General features: G+C 47.7%; 1 protein-coding gene and 1 long non-coding RNA gene across 7 annotated transcripts in view; one reads left to right on the forward strand and one right to left on the reverse strand.

Moving 5' to 3' along the window:
• Skap1 (src kinase associated phosphoprotein 1) overlaps window positions 1-17,671 on the forward strand; it is a 233,282-nt gene that overhangs the window by 212,544 nt on the left and 3,067 nt on the right. For 4 of the 6 annotated variants that reach the window (XM_004859601.3, XM_021240062.2, XM_087202241.1 and 1 more), the window contains one exon: window positions 2,859-2,959. In XM_004859601.3, coding sequence (XP_004859658.2) covers window positions 2,859-2,959 — 101 coding nt within the window. The other 2 variants (XM_013077779.3, XM_013077781.3) reach the window with 2 other exon arrangements.
• Window positions 10,974-13,498, reverse strand: LOC147821035 (uncharacterized). The gene is made up of 2 exons (XR_015447713.1): window positions 13,214-13,498; window positions 10,974-12,620 (listed from the first exon to the last, which is right to left on the reverse strand). It is a non-coding gene; the product is annotated as an uncharacterized LOC147821035 (long non-coding RNA).

The following is a 17,671-nucleotide window of genomic DNA, read 5'->3' on the forward strand; positions in this document are numbered from 1 at the left end:
TGTCTGTTTTATGCTGAATATATTAGTGCTTTGCTTTTGAATTACCAGGCTTTATTTAGTGCAGAGCGATGTATTTTGGGAGAGACATTGAGAAATGCTGGCATTAAGCTTTATTCTTTTGTTTTTCATTCCAAATGGACAGACTGGAAAAAAATAATTAGATGGAATAATGTCCTTGAAATGAGAATGAGGATGTTTAGAATTAATTAAATGGTCAGACGACCACACCATCCTGGTCTCGGACTGCTGCCAGAGCAGTGTAAAGTGAGAGGCTCCCGAATCCAACCCATGGAGTAAGCCTTGCCGTTGAGCTCCCAATTCCTCTCATCTCTAAAGAAAACAGAGTCCAAACCAGGCCTGATGGAGCACACATGTCATCCCAGCACTCGGGAGGCTGAGGCAGGAGGATCCCTGCACTTTCCGGGCCAACCTGGGCTACATAGGGGGACCTTTTCTCAAAAAGAGAAGAGTAAATAAATAAATAAATAAATAATAATAAAAATAAATCAGAGTCCACGTGCAGTGCCCGTCTGCAGGGCCAGCTGGATAAGTTCAGGACAAGGCTGAATTCACCATGCAAACTTGTGAGCTCTCAAACTCTTGCTGGGGATGGGCTTTGGGACTGAAGCCCTCCTGAGCCTCCCTCCACCCCCTCCCCGGGTCTCCAAGGGACACTCGGCAGGACATGTTTCTTAACTAAAGCTGGCATCTGGTAAGGGTGGTGTATATGGTTTTGGGTGTCAAGGAGTGAAATAGTGAAGTTGTAGGCACAGGTACATGTAAACACCAGTCACACACATTAAACTGGGATCTGATACAGAGTCTAATCTTAGCCAGGTAAAGAATTACTCCTCAGTGAAGCCAGGTGTGGTGGCACACACCTATCATCCCAGCACTGGGAGGCTGAGGCAGGAGGATTGCCTCCAGTTGGAGGCCAGGCTGAGCTACATAGTGAGTTCAGGGCTTAGCCTCCAGAATCCAGTCTTCTTACCACTCAGAAATATCAAGCTAAGTTTTAAAAATCCATTCACATGAAAATGACTCTCCCAGCTGTATATGAGCCCATGAAGAATATTGATGTCAATTTACTTCTTGTTCCTAAATTTAGTCAAAATCAGGGAGCGATTTATCAACCAATTATAACTGAAAATGCATAATATATCCTCTGAGAAAACTAGCTTCACTTTTCAGGGACTGATATTTCTCCATTTTTTCATGCACTGGTAGCCCCCAAAAATATATGCTTTGTCTTTTCAATAGTTAGCATTTTTCTCTCAACGTGTTTTTCCTCCAAACATATTCTTAACTCTGGCAGAATGTTTCCACTGTCCTTATTTTGTTTGCTGCCCTCTATTGTCTGCTGCCTATATGAACAATTTTCTGTTCAAGGAAAACATGCCCAAGTTTCCGTATGTGTGACATTTTTACTTGTTTGCAATATCAGTTTTAATCCAATAGTTCTCTCTCTCCTGGGTTGTTTTGCTTTGGTTTGATTTTGCTTTGGTGGGGGGCAAGGGGTGAGACAGGGTCTCGCCATGTAATCCAGACTGGCCTTGAACTGTGTAGCCCAGGCTGACCTCAAATTCGGAGTGATCCTCCTGCCTCAGCCTCCCAATGCTGGGATGACAGGTGTGTGCCACCACACCCAGCTTGTTTTGTTGTTGCATTTAAGACTCCTACTAAAGTTCTTTTTCAGAGACATACAGGGATTTGGTCCCCTGAGCCTTTATTGTTTGCATTGCTCCTAAATTAGGAACAAGTAGGGGGAAAAGCAAACTGAGCCAGGGCCTCTGTCCACTTTCTTTCCTCTTGACCCCTGTCTCTCACTGTCTTCAGAAACCTGCTCATGGGAGTGGCCAAACAAATAAAGGAAAAATGGGGGTTGGTAGAACAGAGTTCCCAAAAGCCACATAAACTGCCCTGAACCCAGGACTCCTAGCTCCGCCACTGCAGCCTCCCCGGACCGGGCGTCCTGAGGAACAGATCCCTGGTCCAGCAGACGCATCGCTCTCCTGCCATTCAGACGCCGGGCCACTTGGTCTCTGGTGTTTAACCTTTCCGGGTAGTAGGGGATCGATACAAACCCTTAGCTGCAAGGAATCGATGGCTGTCCTTTGCCGTCCAGGCTTGCTGAGGAGCCCAGTAAATCTCTCCAGGGCTTCTAAAGCTCGGTGCATCTTTCTGCTGCTTTCATTTTTAATGCAGATCACTTCGCTTTCTGTTCCCCCCGGGGCTGGCAGATAAATCTCAGCAGACACAGACGCTGGCAGAGGGCCAGCCCACCCAGAATCCACTCGTGATGGATGAGACACCACCCCCCCACGGCTCCCCCTGAAGCTCGGGCTCTTCCCTGCAGTGTTTACTGGCGATTCCCTCATGTGTACTTGGGTGGGAAGAGCCTGGGTGAAGCATCACAGAGGAGGCCTTGATGCACTGCACACTGTAGGCAGGCAGAAGCGGGGTAGGGGGGGCTTAGCCTGCTCCCCTGGGGCCACAAAGGAGAGATGCTCGGACATCACACTGGATCAAGAAAGTCTGGCTGGAAACACTCTTTGTGCGGCTTATTTACAAGCCGACTGAAAAATCACCTGCCTGATTTTCTTTTGTTAATAAATAAATATATCACTGGATTGTTGAACAGCACCCTACTGGGGTGCTCTGTAAATATTTAATGGTAGTTAATGATCTCCCTCTCCCAGGGTCCTTTGCTCATGCAGAGTGGCTGCATCTCAGCCGGACCCCCTGAATCTTAGGTTTCCTAGGGGCCACGTCAGGCCCCCAGTTTCCATTGGTGGCAACAATGTGGCTCTCTAGGAAAGATGGAGTCCTGTTAACTTTGGTTTCTCTTCTCTGATCAGTGGACTATGCCAGTTATTACCAGGGCCTGTGGGATTGCCATGGTGACCAGCCAGATGAACTGTCCTTCCAGCGTGGTGACCTCATCCGCATTCTGAGTAAGGTAAGGTCAGGGAGTGTGGGGCTTGGACCCAAAGTCGGTTTTTTTCACTTTTTTCTCTTTTTTTGTACTGGGGATTGAACCCAGCGCCTTCACACTGAGCTACATCTCTCCCCCAACCCAATGTTTTTTTTCTTTTTTTTGAAACATGGTCTCACTAAGTCGCTAGATTGCCCAGACTGGGCTGGAACTTGCAATTCTCCTGCCTCAGCCTCCCAGAGTGCTAGGATGACAGGTGTGTGGCACCCTGGCTGGCTGGTCTTCTCACCCTCAATGAGGCCGTCACTGAAACCAGCACCATTCCATGTTGTAACACCTCTCTGTACATCACATGGTGCCCTCACACATTGACTAAATTCAAATTACTTCTAAGTGCTAGGGAAATTTTTCACTGGACATTCAAATCCAGGAATCACTGTTCAAATTTAAAAATACAATTGACCTGGGCTGGGGATTTAGTTCAGCGGTGCTGCTGCCTGCCTCATAAGTACAAGGTTCTGAGTTTGACCCCCAATACCAAAACAAAAAAAAATTTGACCTAATCCTAAAATTATGTCCATCAAAATTTTCTCTTTTTCAAGGACTGATACTTAAAGGTCATCACTATGTACATAATTTATCATATAATCCCACTGAAAACATTCTGGCTAGGTAAGCTGGCTTATTCCATTTATAGATAAATGAGACTGTAATATAATTACCCAAGGGGGAGGAGTCAGAGTTAGCTCAATTGGTTTGAGTGCTGATAGTCCTAGGATGGTGAATCCAGTTCCACCAAGGCCAGCTAACTTTATTCTTTTTCTCAATCAGAAGTTAACCCCTAGACCCAGCAGGTCATCTTGCAAATACTGTTGCTGATCATAAAGAACCAGGGTTTGTTTATTTTTTAAAATGTAAAAGGGCCTGGGTTGAATCTCCAGTACTGGGGGAGAAAAAGGATCATTTCCAATCCTCCTTTGATGTGAAGAAGATTCAAAATTCATGGGTACAGTGGGAAGGTCAGTAAGTCCTGTGTCTTCCTGGTAAGACCTTGCATAGCCCATCGGTGGGACAGGATAACAGGTTCCGCTCCTCCAAGAATTTATTAAAAAGGCCTCACTCTCTTTACATCCAATCGATATCTACAAACATATTTTCGAAATAGGCAGCATTTGCTCTTTAATTGCTGACTATGTGAATTCCATAAAAGAAAATTGAAAACCCATTGTATTATTAACCCATCATTTACCATTTATATTCTTTGAATGTCATGACCAGCTCAAGAGTCTGTCTGGGTTTGAAATATACTGGAAGCTCCTTAGGAAGCAGACCAGCCCTGGCCCAAAGCACCTTCCCTCCGGAGGCCCCAGTGAATCAGGCCTCTATAAGTGAGGACTGAATTCAGACCTGGCCCTCCGAAGGGGCATAAGAACCCCCAGCTCCGCAGAGGGACATCCGCATCTTCCTTCAATTTCTCCTGGATCCCTAACTCGGCACCACCCTCGTGCCATTTGGGTGTGGCTCCGGGACCCCAAGAACAAATTGGGAATGGACACTGGCCTGATGGTATCTCGTGCCCGAAAGCAAGGTTCGCTGTGTAATCGAGTTTGTGTACATTACTGGCTGGCATCTGGGGGTAATCGAGTTATCCTCTCAGGTGTGACCAGCCTGTGTTTGCCTGGAGCCTGCAGGTGAACAAATTAACCGTTTACATTGTCTGGAGGCGCCTGCAGCGGGTGGGGGAGCAGAGCCAGGCTGTCTGCGGCCCTCTCCCTCTCTCCCTCTCTCCCTCTCTCCTTCATGATGATTGTGTTTGTTTTGCATGTCTTTCGCCTTTGGTAATGGATTCTCACTGGGGGTCCCTCTGCTCCAGCTAGAAGGGGCTGTGGGCCACCCATCCTGCCCTGCTATGCAGAGCCCACCGTGGTTACCGTGGCTGGGGCATTTTTAAGAGACCCAGAGAACATGAAGGAACCAACCCCACCTGTTTTGGGGTTTTTTTAACCTCTTCTCTTCCATTACTAAAAGATAATATATCAGAATTTAATTCAGTAAAAAGTAAACTTGCTGGGCCAGGGATGTAGCTCAGTGGTTCTGCCGCCTGCTTCCTAAGCTCAAGGACCAAAGTTCCATCCCCAGTACCAAAAAAAAAAGTAAACTTGCTGCCCTGGTTCCATCAGCATCTTTCTTCATCCTTCTAGAAGATTCTGCATCCATTTTCATCACCTATCATTGTAGTATTGCATTTCTTGTGTTTGGGGCTTGTTTGTTTTTGTTTTTTGTTTTTTGAGACAACTGGTGGCCTTGAACTCACTATGTAGCCCAGACTGGCCTCGAACTTGCAGTGATCCTCCTGTCTCAGCCTCCTGAGTGCAGGGATCACAGGTGTGCACCACCACGCCCGGCTCCATTTCTTCCCCCCAAAGGGTATCCCAGCTATCCCTGTATTCATGTTGCTAATCCCTATATATCAAAAAAGAAAAACAGGCCCAGGGATTGAGCTCAGTGATTCTGCCGCCTGCCTCGAAAGGGTCCTGAGTTCAATCCCCAGTACCGAAAGAAAAAGAAAAAGAAAAACAGAAGCTGGGCATTCAGTGGAGCTTTCCATTACAAAGTTTCATCCCGGTTAACGTTGGCTTGGGGATCTCAGATTGGATTCACTTTGATTCTATTACCTAACTCGGGCGGAGAGCGTTCGGAGGCTTCCTAGACTTCCCCGTCCGTTCACTTGCCTCTCAGAGCCACACGTGAACCAGTTCAGACAGATAAAGGAGGAGATCCTGCTAACCATCCCCAGCCACCTGGGTCTTCAGAAACCCTGCCATCCCTGCCTCTGGAATTGTCTCTGTGTGCGGCCTAAATTCATCACCCAGTGTTCCCAGCCCGCTTCCTTTTTTGGAGTCAGTTGCCCCCTGTAGCCTGCCTGCCACACCAGGATGGCCAGAACCAATGCCAGCCAAGTTTAGTCCAAGCAAATGGGGTCTGCAAAGCTCAGTTTTCTCACTAGCCAGCAGTGCTACAGTCCAGCGAGAAAGGCCGGCCGTGTAGGGATCTGGAAAGTCCCCTTGCTGAGCCGTGCAGCTCGCCTGGCCCAGACTTGGTCTCTTTCCCAGAAAGGCTCCTCCCATCTCCGGTGTCCCCAGTCTAACCACAGTGCTGTGATACTGCAAAATCGCCAGAAATGTGCCTTCACAGCTGGGTGCAGTGACGCATGCCTGTGATCCCAACTCTCGGGAGCCTGAGGCAGGAGGATCTCTGCAAGTTTGAAGCCAGCCTGGGCTACATAGTGAGTTCAAGCCAAGCCTGGACCACAGAGCAAGACTGTGTCTCAAAAAAAAAAAAAAAAAAAAAAAGTGCCTTAAGTGGAATTATTGCCTTGGCTTAAACAATAAAAATTCTGGCTACCAGAATATTCTTTTGTCTTTAGCCCTCACAGAAGCATGTGGTTTCCTCTCCCTCTTTGTCTGATAAACAAAATATTGGGAAGAGGAAGCTGGGCCAGAGGAAAGAAGGCCCTTGGATAGGAGGTGGGATGAGGAGCGGGGAGGGAGAGGGGTCAGCTTTTGGCCCTGGGTCCCTGCTGCTTGCAGCAGTTTTAGGGGCTTTTTTGTTTGTTGTACTGAGGAACTGAACCCAGGGCCTTGAAGCAGCCTAAGCAGGCACTCCACCACTGAGCTGCATCCTCAGCCCTCTTTATATTTTATTTTGCCCAGTCTGGCCTTGAACTTTCGATCTTCCTGCCTCAGCCTCAGAGTGGCAGGGATTACAGCTGTGTGCCACTGTACCCCACTCTGCCATTTCTTAATAGACACCCAGAAGAATCCAGCCTTGAATCCTGGGACCCTAGGACCAACCTCAAGGAAATCTTTGAGTCTGTCCTTTGGGAGTGATCCCAGAAAGAGAGACAATTATCCCTTCTCTAAAAAATAAAAATAAAACAAGCTCTCCAGAGAAAGTGATTGGCTTAGGCTGGGCAGGAGTGATGCACCTCCTGTTATCCAAAGGCTTTTTCCCTGTCCTGTCTTCAGAGAATGCAGTTGACCATAGGGTTATTGATGTGACTCTGAGGAAGGCGACTTGACTTGCTAATCCTCAATTTCCTCATCAGTAATAAGCAGGCTCATTTCTATCCATACAATTGCTATGATGCTTCCATGAGAGAATTTGTAGAAATAAGTGCCTGGCACCCAGGAAAAAGAGATGTCCTCAGGCCCAGGGCCTCTCATGTGAGTCTCACTTTGTAGTTAAGGCTGGCCTCGAACTCTCAGGGATCCTGCTGCCTCAGCCTCCCTAGCGCTAGGATTATAGGTGTGCACCACCATGCCCAGCAACCATGCCTGTCCTGTTCTGAGCCATTTCATCCTGATGTCCGAGAGACTCCAGATGTCTCTCCCAGGACAGGCTGGAGCCTTGCACCGGAAGCTGTGAAACTGTAACCAAGAGCATAGTCAGCAGGTTCTTAAAATATATGAAAGGGAGCTTTTAATAAGGAAGCAGAGCCGAGTGGCCAGCGAATGTTCCTGCGTCCCTTTGGGGCCCAGATATTTCCCAACAGCTCTCTCTGGTCAGGGTCGGAGTCTCCCTTCCTCCCGGAAGCTGAAGTGAGCGGGGACACAGCTCAGGCCACAGCAGGGTGCTGGGTGCCCTTCAGTGGTTGCAGATTGCTGGGCCAGTTTGGGGCTCCTCAGACGTAACCGATGGCTCCTGAGGGTCTGCATCCCATAATGACTTCCCACGATGCTGCCACCGCCACCGGACCCAGGTTGGAATGGAGCGGGAGAAAGGTGTTCAGGAGGCCTGTTCACTCAGCTGCACTTTAATTTCCTTTTCAATCTTGTCCCAATTAATTTCCCAGAATTAATCTCACGGAAGCAAACTCGGCAGCAAGGAGGCTGCGGTTTTAGTGTGGCAGTCGCTCCGCCTGAACGTGAAATAGGAGCTAATATAAAAATCCATCTGCTGCCTCTGAGATACATGCCGGCTGCCGCTCGGCCCTGTCTGACATCCCAAACATCAACAGCCAGCAGGGGAGAAGGGCTGGGGGTGAGTGGCCATCAGTATTTGGCCGGGGTTCAACAACAGGTGTACTCGGAAAACACATTCAGCTGGGGACCAGGCATGGTATGCCAGGTGCTAAATCGCCCCATGCACAAGAGTGCTGGGCCCTGGCTTGGTTCCTCTGATGGGAGGATCACAGGCCCTGGGGTGGACCAGCACCAGTGTGCTCACTGGTTATCCAGGGGAGAAAGAGAGGTCAGAAACTTCTATCTGGAGCACAAATAGTTCACAAGTCTTGGCTTTCACGGGAGTGACCCTGACTTCCTAGGGGACATTCCTTCTAAATAGTACAGGTGCAGGCCCGGTGTGGTGGTGCACGCCTATAACCCCAGCACTCAGGAGACTGAGGCAGGAGGATTGCCGAGAGTTTGAGGTCAGCCTGGGCTACATAGTGAGTTCAGGGTTAGCCTGAACTTCAAAGAGAGACCCTGCCTCAAAAACACCAAAAGAGAGAGAGAGGGGATCTTTTTGTGTGTGTGTGCTGGGGATCAAACTCAGGACCTTGTGCTTTCGAGGCAGGTGCGCCACAACTGAGCTAAATCCCCAGCCCAGAAAAGCTCTTTCTTCATGGACTAGAAAGGAAACGGGCACCCTCCCTGAGCGTAAGGTAAACTGAGGCAGGAGGCTGTATCTCCTGGGCCTGGGTTTGGTGCTCCAGACTCGCCCAGTGCTGCCTCTCTGTGGAAACCAGCCACAGAGCAACATAGTGCGGGCTCTTCTTGATGATGAAAACGAGGCCCCTAGACAAGGTCAATTTTCCCTGGCCTCCTTTGTGACCTGGGCTGGAGCTGCTTAGACTAAGACCAGACTCCGCCCCAACGCCAGCCTCTAAGCAGCGGGCCCAGCCCGGCCACGACGTGAATTGAGCGCCCTGTCTGTTGGGATGGGGTCTTTTAAACCCACTTCTCTCCAACTACCCCTGGAAGGAGTGTTTACCACGCAGGCCTCTCCCTCTCCGGACGTCCTGTCCAGGAGAGAGCTGCAGGATGCAGAGCTGAGCCCCTAGGCAGATCCATCTCCTCTGAACGTGCTTAGCTGAAAGTGACCACGACCCTCATCAAAACAGAGAAGTTAATTCCTTCAGCCGCTTTCAGTGAAAGTTCTTTTTTTTCTTTTCTTTTTTTCTAATTCCGGGGCTGAGGGAAAGGAGGTGTCTGGTGACATCTAGTGTCCGTTCAGGGTCGCTCAGGAGCGGCCGCTGGGGGCTGGGCGGGCGGGCGGGGAGTTGGGATAGGGAGTGGGGAGTCCGCGGCCCGGCCGATCAATCCCTGTCCGAGGGCCGTCATTCACCCCTGACCTCCCCGAGCGAGCGAGCGAGCGAGCGGGAAATATCTGTCCTTATTTATGATGGGCCGGAGAGGCGCGCGAGGCCCGCCGCCCCATTTCATGTTAACAAGCAGGTCGGCGCTGTGCCGTGGTGACCATGCTGATGGTGATGGGGTGTCTTCTCCCATCAATAACCCCTGAAGGAGGCCACCGAGTCAGGAGGCTGGGGACGGGATGTGGGGTCAGGCGGAAGGCAACGGTCACACACCGGTCACATCCAGGCCCCCACGCTGAGCCAGTCGTGTAGAACAAACCCTGGCAGCCTCATTCCTTCCAGGTAATTTTTATAAATGAGGGGACATCCATTCCAAGAGAGGACAAAAGGGAGCGGGGCGGGGGGGGGGGCTGCGTGTGTGCGTGTGCAAACCGCTAACTAGGCCCTCATCCGCACATCCCGGCTATTTGTGAGAAAACCCATTTTTTAAAAGGAGAATATAAGTGGCATTTTCCTCTTTAATCTCCTTATTCCTAAACTGTTGCCCTAGACAAGACTGTTCACTTTCAACACGCGCGTGTGCGCGCACACACACACACAACACACGCACACGCATGCACCCTGCAGTCAGGTGGAAAGTCTTGAGCCAGATAATTAACTACAAGGCCTAAACAGATGTTTACCTGGAACCAGAGAAGCCATCGCAGGGCTAGGTTAACCCTCCGAATCACGTGATGCTTTCCAAACTCCAGTGTAAAAAAATTCCAGCCATTTATTTTGCAGTGAATTTATAACAAATGCTGTTAAAGGCTTCATCTTTTGACAGAGGTAATAATAAATTCACTCTTAAAGACGGTAGTTTAATTCCTTATACCTCCAATACTGTACAGAATAAACCATATTCATCACTGAGTAATTTTTTACCACATAAATCTTTAAAACTAACCGGTGAAGGCTGTTGAGACTGAAATATTGTGAATTTATTAGATATGCCCATGTAGTATTGGATTCAGAGGTTTCCATTCGAATATATTACAGGGAAAATTTGGGTCTTTAACTGTGACATTCCCTCCGTTCCCCGCCGACAGTATTATAACAAGCAGCTTTCCAGAGCCAGCCACACGTTTATTAGACAGAGATTTAGTAATAAACTCCTCACTAATCTGCCAAAGAGGCTGGATGACATTTCAGTGAGATGCCCTATTTAAAAGGCGTCACAAAAGCTTTGTTTCTCTGTAATTATTTTCTCAAAAGAAACTCAGCCTCACCCAAAGCCTTTCTGCCGGAGTTCCTTTTGGTTTATTCTCTTTTTTTTTACTCTTTTTTTAGAGTCTCTTGATACTAGAATTTCTTGATGTAGCTCTCCAGCCAAACGGGCAAAATATGGAAGCAAATGGTGGCCTCATGGCAAACATGCGTGGCAGCAATTTCTGTGCAGGTTATAGGATTTGTTGTGGGATTAGAACACAGGAAGCTGGAATTTGCAGGTATTCACAGATGTATGGTATTTAAGGCTAATGAAAAGGCCCTCTTGGTTCTCAGATTAGAAATAACAGACAAGGGCTTCAGAAAAGTTACCGTTAAATATTGTCCTCTTTACACATGCCAGATACAATTAAGTCCTCAGAGCTGAGCAAAAATCTTTTTACTCTATCATCTTAATATTGAGTGAAAAATCTACACCTAATGGATGAGAAGATTCTGAACTTTTTCTCATGATTTTCTACAGATGTGGCATTTAAACTAACCAATTGACTATATCAAATCACATCTTCAGTTTCACTAAGGAAATGTGAATATGGCTAAAATGGGAAAATGTGTGTGGTTTTTTTTTTTTTTCTTTTTGGTGCAGAAATGTGAATCTCTTAAGCAGAGAGACCCAGTGGTTTCTCAGTTCCTACTTAGATTCTGTATTGGAAAGAGTTTCAGATGCTAAAAACTTCCATGGAGCATTCTAAACTTTCCATTTCTTTTTTAATAAAATAAAACCTACTAGGTTTCTAACTGTTAAAATAAAATTTTACAAAAAGGAGACCTCCCCAGGCAATGCAAGAGTGCAGGCCATCAGAATGAATGTTAGAAGACAGAACCGGGCGGAAAGATAAGCATAACACCAGCAATTAATATTCAGCATTTCACATTCTAGTCAAGGGGATGGATGTGTTCTTTCTTTGTGATCTGGCTCGTAAGCTGAGTGTGTTGGAAGCCAGATTCGGAGTTCTTCTTTTTGAGCATGAGGATTAAGGATACAAAAAAAACCCAACCCAGCAACAATAATCCTACTCCATCTGTAAATGAACAAACATCTTGATTTTATAGCTATTTGCTTTGTAAACCTAAAGAATGAAACAAAAATTACTGGATGCCTAAGTAACACTTTAATTCCGAATTCATTTACGCTATAGCTGTGTAGTTGTCACAAACCATAATGCAGTATTTAATTAAAATAACAGAAGTGCATCTAGATATGTCCTGGGGTAGCGATCACCAAATTATACTCTATGCATCTGTATTTTATTTATGAAATGGCAGATTCAAAGGTGCGAAAGGATAAATATTTGAAACTTGCATTTTTAGAAAGGCTCCTTTTTGTCCCCACCCCTCCCTGTGTCTTTAATTTTTTTTCTTCCCCCTGTGTTGGGGAGGGGGAGGGGGATTGTTTTGCTGTGGATAAAGATCTCTCTTTCTCACTCTTGCATTTCAACTATTGACCTCCCAAGTCCCCAGCTGTGGTCATGGAAGGGGTCTCCAGGCTGGCAGGAGCCCCAGCAAGCTTGGGACATCTCAGGGCGGAACCTGGACATGGATCCAGGAGGGGAGGAAGAAGCAGGCCTCCGTGCCTGTTCCCACATCATCTCACTGGCGCCTTGATTCCCGTCTGTAAGCACTCAATAGAGCTCACACTCGTGCTTGCTCCACCGCTTGGATGTTCTCACACGGCTCCTTCCCCTAAGCGCGGCGTCTCCCACAAACCCACATTCATCTCCTCGTTCGAATCGCCTGTCCCATCCACCTCCTTGTCTGCAGAATTATGTTCAGCAAGGTCCCGATTTATAGGAAATAAATAATGAAAATGGAACAGACGGGGAAAGATAATCGAAACATTCAAATTGTTATTTTTCACCTTGCAAAGGCGTGGGTGGGATCCTAAAAGGTAATGCTTTATCCCAACGGGTACTGTCTTCTTTCTGTCCTGTTCCAACTCTGCCGCTTTGGAGCTTCCAAGATCTGATCATTTTTAGAGGGTCATTCTTGTTTTCACTCTTTCTGATGCTTTATTTACCCTATCGTGACAAGTTTTTGTTGTCACTTAACCTCCCTCAGTCAGTTCTCAGAATTATAAAGCAGAAATCATTCCAGTCGCTTCTGTAAAGAGAAAAAAAAAGCCCTGGCTTTTTTGTACCGGAAAGATCTTCCGATAATGATATCATCAGATCACACCCAGATCCTCCCACCTGGCCTTTTGGAGAGAGGATTTCTCGCTCACACTTGTAATTATTTTAGCCCCTTTCATAGGTCACATAAAAAGTTAATTTCATTCGCTGCTAATTTCCGTCCAACAAGAGTGCAGTACTTTAAACCACCCAAAATAATTGGATTCAAAACAAATTTAGGAAATTGAGTGTGTTAGAAAGCAAATAAAAATATCCTTTTGGTAAAGGAGGAGAGTGAAAGTGGTAAAAATGGCCTTTCCCCCTCCTTTTCCCTTCACAACTTTGCCATTAAAGTTGCACCTACAGCTAGAAGTTTGTCCGTGAAAAATGGTCATTTTGTTTCTCTGCTCAAAGAATGTTATTAAAATGCTAATTTAAAAGAAAAAGGAGTTAAATATCTAGCGATGGTGCATTCTAATTGCAACCATAATGAGCTCTCTAAATGTGCCTGCCCCTGACACTCCGAGCATAAACAGCAGTAAACAGATCATTAGTACCGGCGTTCATTTATTCTGGCGACCTTACCATGACCCCACCGAGGGTAGGGTGAAAAGCAGGTGGATCTGGCTGTGACACCCCCTAGAGGGATCCAGGAAATGAAGCTATAAGCTGTTGTCATGGAAACGCCTATGTGTGCAGATGATGTAACACGCCGACCGGCTGCAGGGCTCCGCAACTGGGACGCTGCCTTTCCCTCGCGGCCGGAACAATCTTGAGGATTAAATTATTCATTTATTTAATTCACAAAGCAAAAGGAATCCTAATTTTCTTGGTGATGTGCAACTCTTCTTCCATTTGTCTAGAGTCTGAAACGTAGTGACTTGTTCTCCCGGTCTCCGAAATCCGCTCCAACCTCCTACATCCCAGGAACCCCAAAGAGCTGAATCTGCCACGACCAAGTGGGCAAAGGTGGCAGAAATCTGACACCCAACATCTGTACTTAAAAAGCGAAAATCGGAATTAAAAATATAAAGTGTCCTTTCCGGATGGGGGCGAGTTGGCCAGAGACTAAATGTACACCCTTGTCCTGAACAGGACGGCTTTGTTAGACCAGGGCCGGGGACCGGGTCGGCCGGGGACCCTGATACCCTGGGTGTCAAGGAGAGAAGCCCCGGCCCCAAATAAGCAACCTCACCCTTGCAAGGTGCGAGAGAAAGGGAGGAGAGAAAGAGGCTGTCCGCCCCTCCCGTGTCCAATGGAGAGAATGGAGATTAATAAAAATAATTCTTTGGAGAATGATTCTACTCTATCCTAGCCTGTTTTGCACCAAACAACCTCAATAACCTTACGGCAACAGTAGAATAACTTTTCTTCTTTTTTTTTTCTAAAGGAAGCAGAAGAAGAAGAAAAAAAAAGTCTCTGGAAATTATTTTAAAATAAAAAATCTCCCGGCCTGCGCCTCCCCCGACCCCTCCCCGTTGCACTCCCGATGAACCTGTGATATTGTAGCAATGGCCCTTGAAGTGCAGTGGGGAGGTGATTTAGGAGAATATTAAAGGCAATGTGGAGATTCAAGGCGCCTCTCTCAGGGAGATCTGGAGAAATACGCAGCACAGATGGGCCGAGCAGATTAAACATTTCCCTCACATTGTTTCCAAATTGTGTTGTGGCGCCTGAGGCTGGTGCTGCGGTCAGAGCAAAACAGAGCGATGCAGGGGCTGCGAGCTAGCAAGCAAGCGCGAGGTGCTTTATGGAATACATATTAATACGGCGGCGCAGCTCCTTCCGTCCAAAATGGGGCCATCTCTATTGTTCCTGCATCCTGCGCTTGGCACGGGGCTCCCTCCCATCTGCAGGGTCTACCTTCACGCTCTCATCTTTGGAGAAAGTTCCAGTCGAGTGCTGCTTTCTTCTCTCTAGCCTCGCACTCCTGCCCCGTCCCCTCTCGCCTCCGCAGGTTACGCATGCGGCTGCACATTCTGCTCTCCGGTGCACGACTATGTCCAGGGTGTACACAGGCTCTGCACAGACACGTTCAGGACCTGAGCTTCGCACCTGAGGCTGAATATCCCTGGCCCTCAAGTGTCCTCAGCCCCTCCGCCCGGTGGGTGACACATTTCTCTTCTCCCAGAATGCTCAGCTCTGGGCTAGGGGTGCACATCGCAGAGTTGTGGCCCGAACCCCTTGACTGCTTTTCCTGACCGCCCCAGTCTTCCTGTGTCTTCCTTTCTTCTACTCGAGTATCTTCCCTTACACCCAGGCCCATCATCAATCTTCAGGTTAGCAAGTTCTCTCAAACATAACAATAAATAAAACTGGCTCAATTGAGGCAAATTTAATGATTCATTTTTATTATGATTTATAGACCAAAACTCTGAATAATGGAAAAAGAGAAAAATGATTGCCAAGAACTTAAAACAGTCTAAAAGCAGCCCAGAGGGCCCGCCGAGCTCCCCAAGCTTCCAGCCTACCGCTAAGCTTCAAGTCTTCCAGGGCCGCTAACCCACCCGCCACCAGGTGGACCTTCTCTCCCATCAGGAAAACCCTGGGAAATGGGTACCGTTCCTGTCCCCAGCCTTATTGTCCCAGAAGTTGGAAGGATCGCTGATTTGGAGCTCTCGAATGACTTAATAACTTTATGATATCCCAAGAAAACACTACATTTCCCAAGCTGGCTTTGGGAGTAGAGAATTTGTGAGCCAATCCCAAGTAGACAGGACAGTTCACTCTGCTTGGGAATCCCAATGTCCCGTCTGTATTAATGATCACGTATGGTACACAAACACTAATAAGAGAAATAAGCAATCATAAACCAATACTGTGTGATTGATCGGCATCCCCATACTTATATCAAGCATTTATTGATCGGCTGTGTTCAAGGCTGATGGATTGTGGTCTGGAAGAGGGAGTCTCCTGTTTATAGCACTGATGTTGTGAACTTCGGTGGCCGAGAGAACACAAGTAGGAGACATTTTCTGGGAATCTTGTTCCATGGAGGCTTGGGAACCAAGTTCATGGGAAAGAGAAAGATTCTAGTAGGAAGGTTCTCAGGGAACTGGGCGTGGCAAGCTGCTTGCCCGCTGTGGGTTTGAATGGACGCTAGGAGAAGGTGCCACAATTTTTAAGTCACAGTTAAAGAGAGCAATGCTTTAGAAGGGATAAGCAAACTCAGTTGGCCCGTAAAGAGGGAGCACACTCTCGGTGAAGGGTTCAAGACTAGGAACCCAGCAGGACACGGGTGTGCACACCTGTTATCCCAGCACTCAGGAGGCTGAGGCAGGAAGATCACCAGGAGTTTGAGACCAGCCTGGGCTACATAATGAGACTTTGTCTCAAAAAAAAAAAAAATCCAAAGACTAGGAATCATGGGAAGAATTTGGACTCTTGATTCTCTTTCAGTACTTTCTTACATAAAAGGGTAGGAGGTGCCACATTAAGACAAAGTACAGATTCAGACCATAGAGACACCATATTTTCCCCCTGGAATACTGGGTGGGAGTCTGTGGGGTTCATCAACCCTTTTTGAATCCGATGGAAATCTGGGCCTCCGTCCAGGGACGGACTCACATAACGCTTGATGCCCACTGCGGGAAGGCTAGAGCTTCCAGTGCTCAGACCAGGCCAGGCCTGGGGTGCTCGGACTTGGCTAAAGCTCCGAGCCCTCCTGAATGGTGACTTCCTTTTGTTGGAACAGCCTGGCAGTCACTGAGCCTGGAAATTGAATTCGCATCCCAAGACCGGATGGTCATTCGAGGTCGGGCCTGCACTCCTCCACGGGAGCCGGGGAAGAGCTACAAATAGGATCAGCGGGGAGGAGGGAGATTACAATGTAGCAATCACCGAGGGCGGGTATTTAATCTCCTTTAAGGGTTATGATGGGAGCCTGCTGGTTTCCCCCTCACGTCCCCTGACACCTATTGACAGGGTATTTCAGCGCCATGCAGGGGCTCGGGCCCTGTGACAAGAGGAGACCGAGGAGGCCCGTGATCGTCCCACAACCATAAACAGCTGGAGGCTGAAACCACTGGAGGCTGGGTCACGCTGGGCGACATCCCCTCTTCGTCGGTGGCCATACTGCTTTTTGTTTATAGAATTTGCTGCTCCTTTTTATGGCAGGTTTGGTAGGATTTTTTTTTTTTCCGTGTTGATGGCGATTAGCAGCATAAATCCTTTTTCCAGCTGTGTGAAGCCTGATTGTCGCTGACGGTGAGCCCCAAATCTATTTCAGGTTCTGCTCCTCCAGGACAGCAGCTTCGCCCTCCCCGTAGTGGAGTCCAAGTAGCTGACTTTCGTTTTTAAGATTTCTTTGTTGGGGAGGGGCTCGAGGAGGTGAGACAAGGGTGGTGTGCGAACAGATGTTTAATCAAACCGAGAAATATTCATGATGAAAAGCAAACCACACACTACTTCTTTCAGGTGACTCTGGCAAGAAGCAAGCACTGATATGAGGGATTTTGTTGGGTTTCTTATAAATAACTTTTTATCCCAGCACTGGAGAGGCTGAGGCAGGAGGATTGTCTCCAGTTCGAGGCCACCCTGAGCTACATAGTGAGCTCGAGGTCACCTTTGCATGGCAAGACCCTGTCTCCATAAAAACCAAAAAATAAGTAACTTTTTATATTCTCATCTAAAGCATCATCAGGCACCAATTCTGTAGCATTAAAATCTTAGCGTTCAGGAGCGGAGACCACATACAATTCCGAGGCCCCAGCGTTGTGACTTGGAGAGGCGCATCCCCCACTTTCAAGGTAGAAAAACATCCTAATCGAGCCGGGGATTTAGCTCAGTGCTTCCGCCGCTTGCCTCGAAAGCACAAGGACCAGAGTTCGATCCCCGGTACCAAAAAGAAAGGAAGGAAGGAAGGAAGGAAAAAGGAAGGAAAAGGAAGGAAGGAAGGAAGAAAGACATCCTAATTGAGGACTGCAGGTCGTGTGGGAGCGTCGCAGTATTTTTCCAGTTTTTCCAAACATCTGGGCGAAGAGAAGTCGGGCTTTATGGAAAACACTGATCCCAGAAATTCAATTCTCTCTGCCATCCATGCGC

The sequence above is a fragment of the Heterocephalus glaber genome, unplaced genomic scaffold, assembly GCF_053883595.1.
Source record: "Heterocephalus glaber isolate CG9 unplaced genomic scaffold, H.glaber_assembly_v1.0 deba00001773, whole genome shotgun sequence".
Taxonomy (NCBI): domain Eukaryota; kingdom Metazoa; phylum Chordata; class Mammalia; order Rodentia; family Bathyergidae; genus Heterocephalus; species Heterocephalus glaber.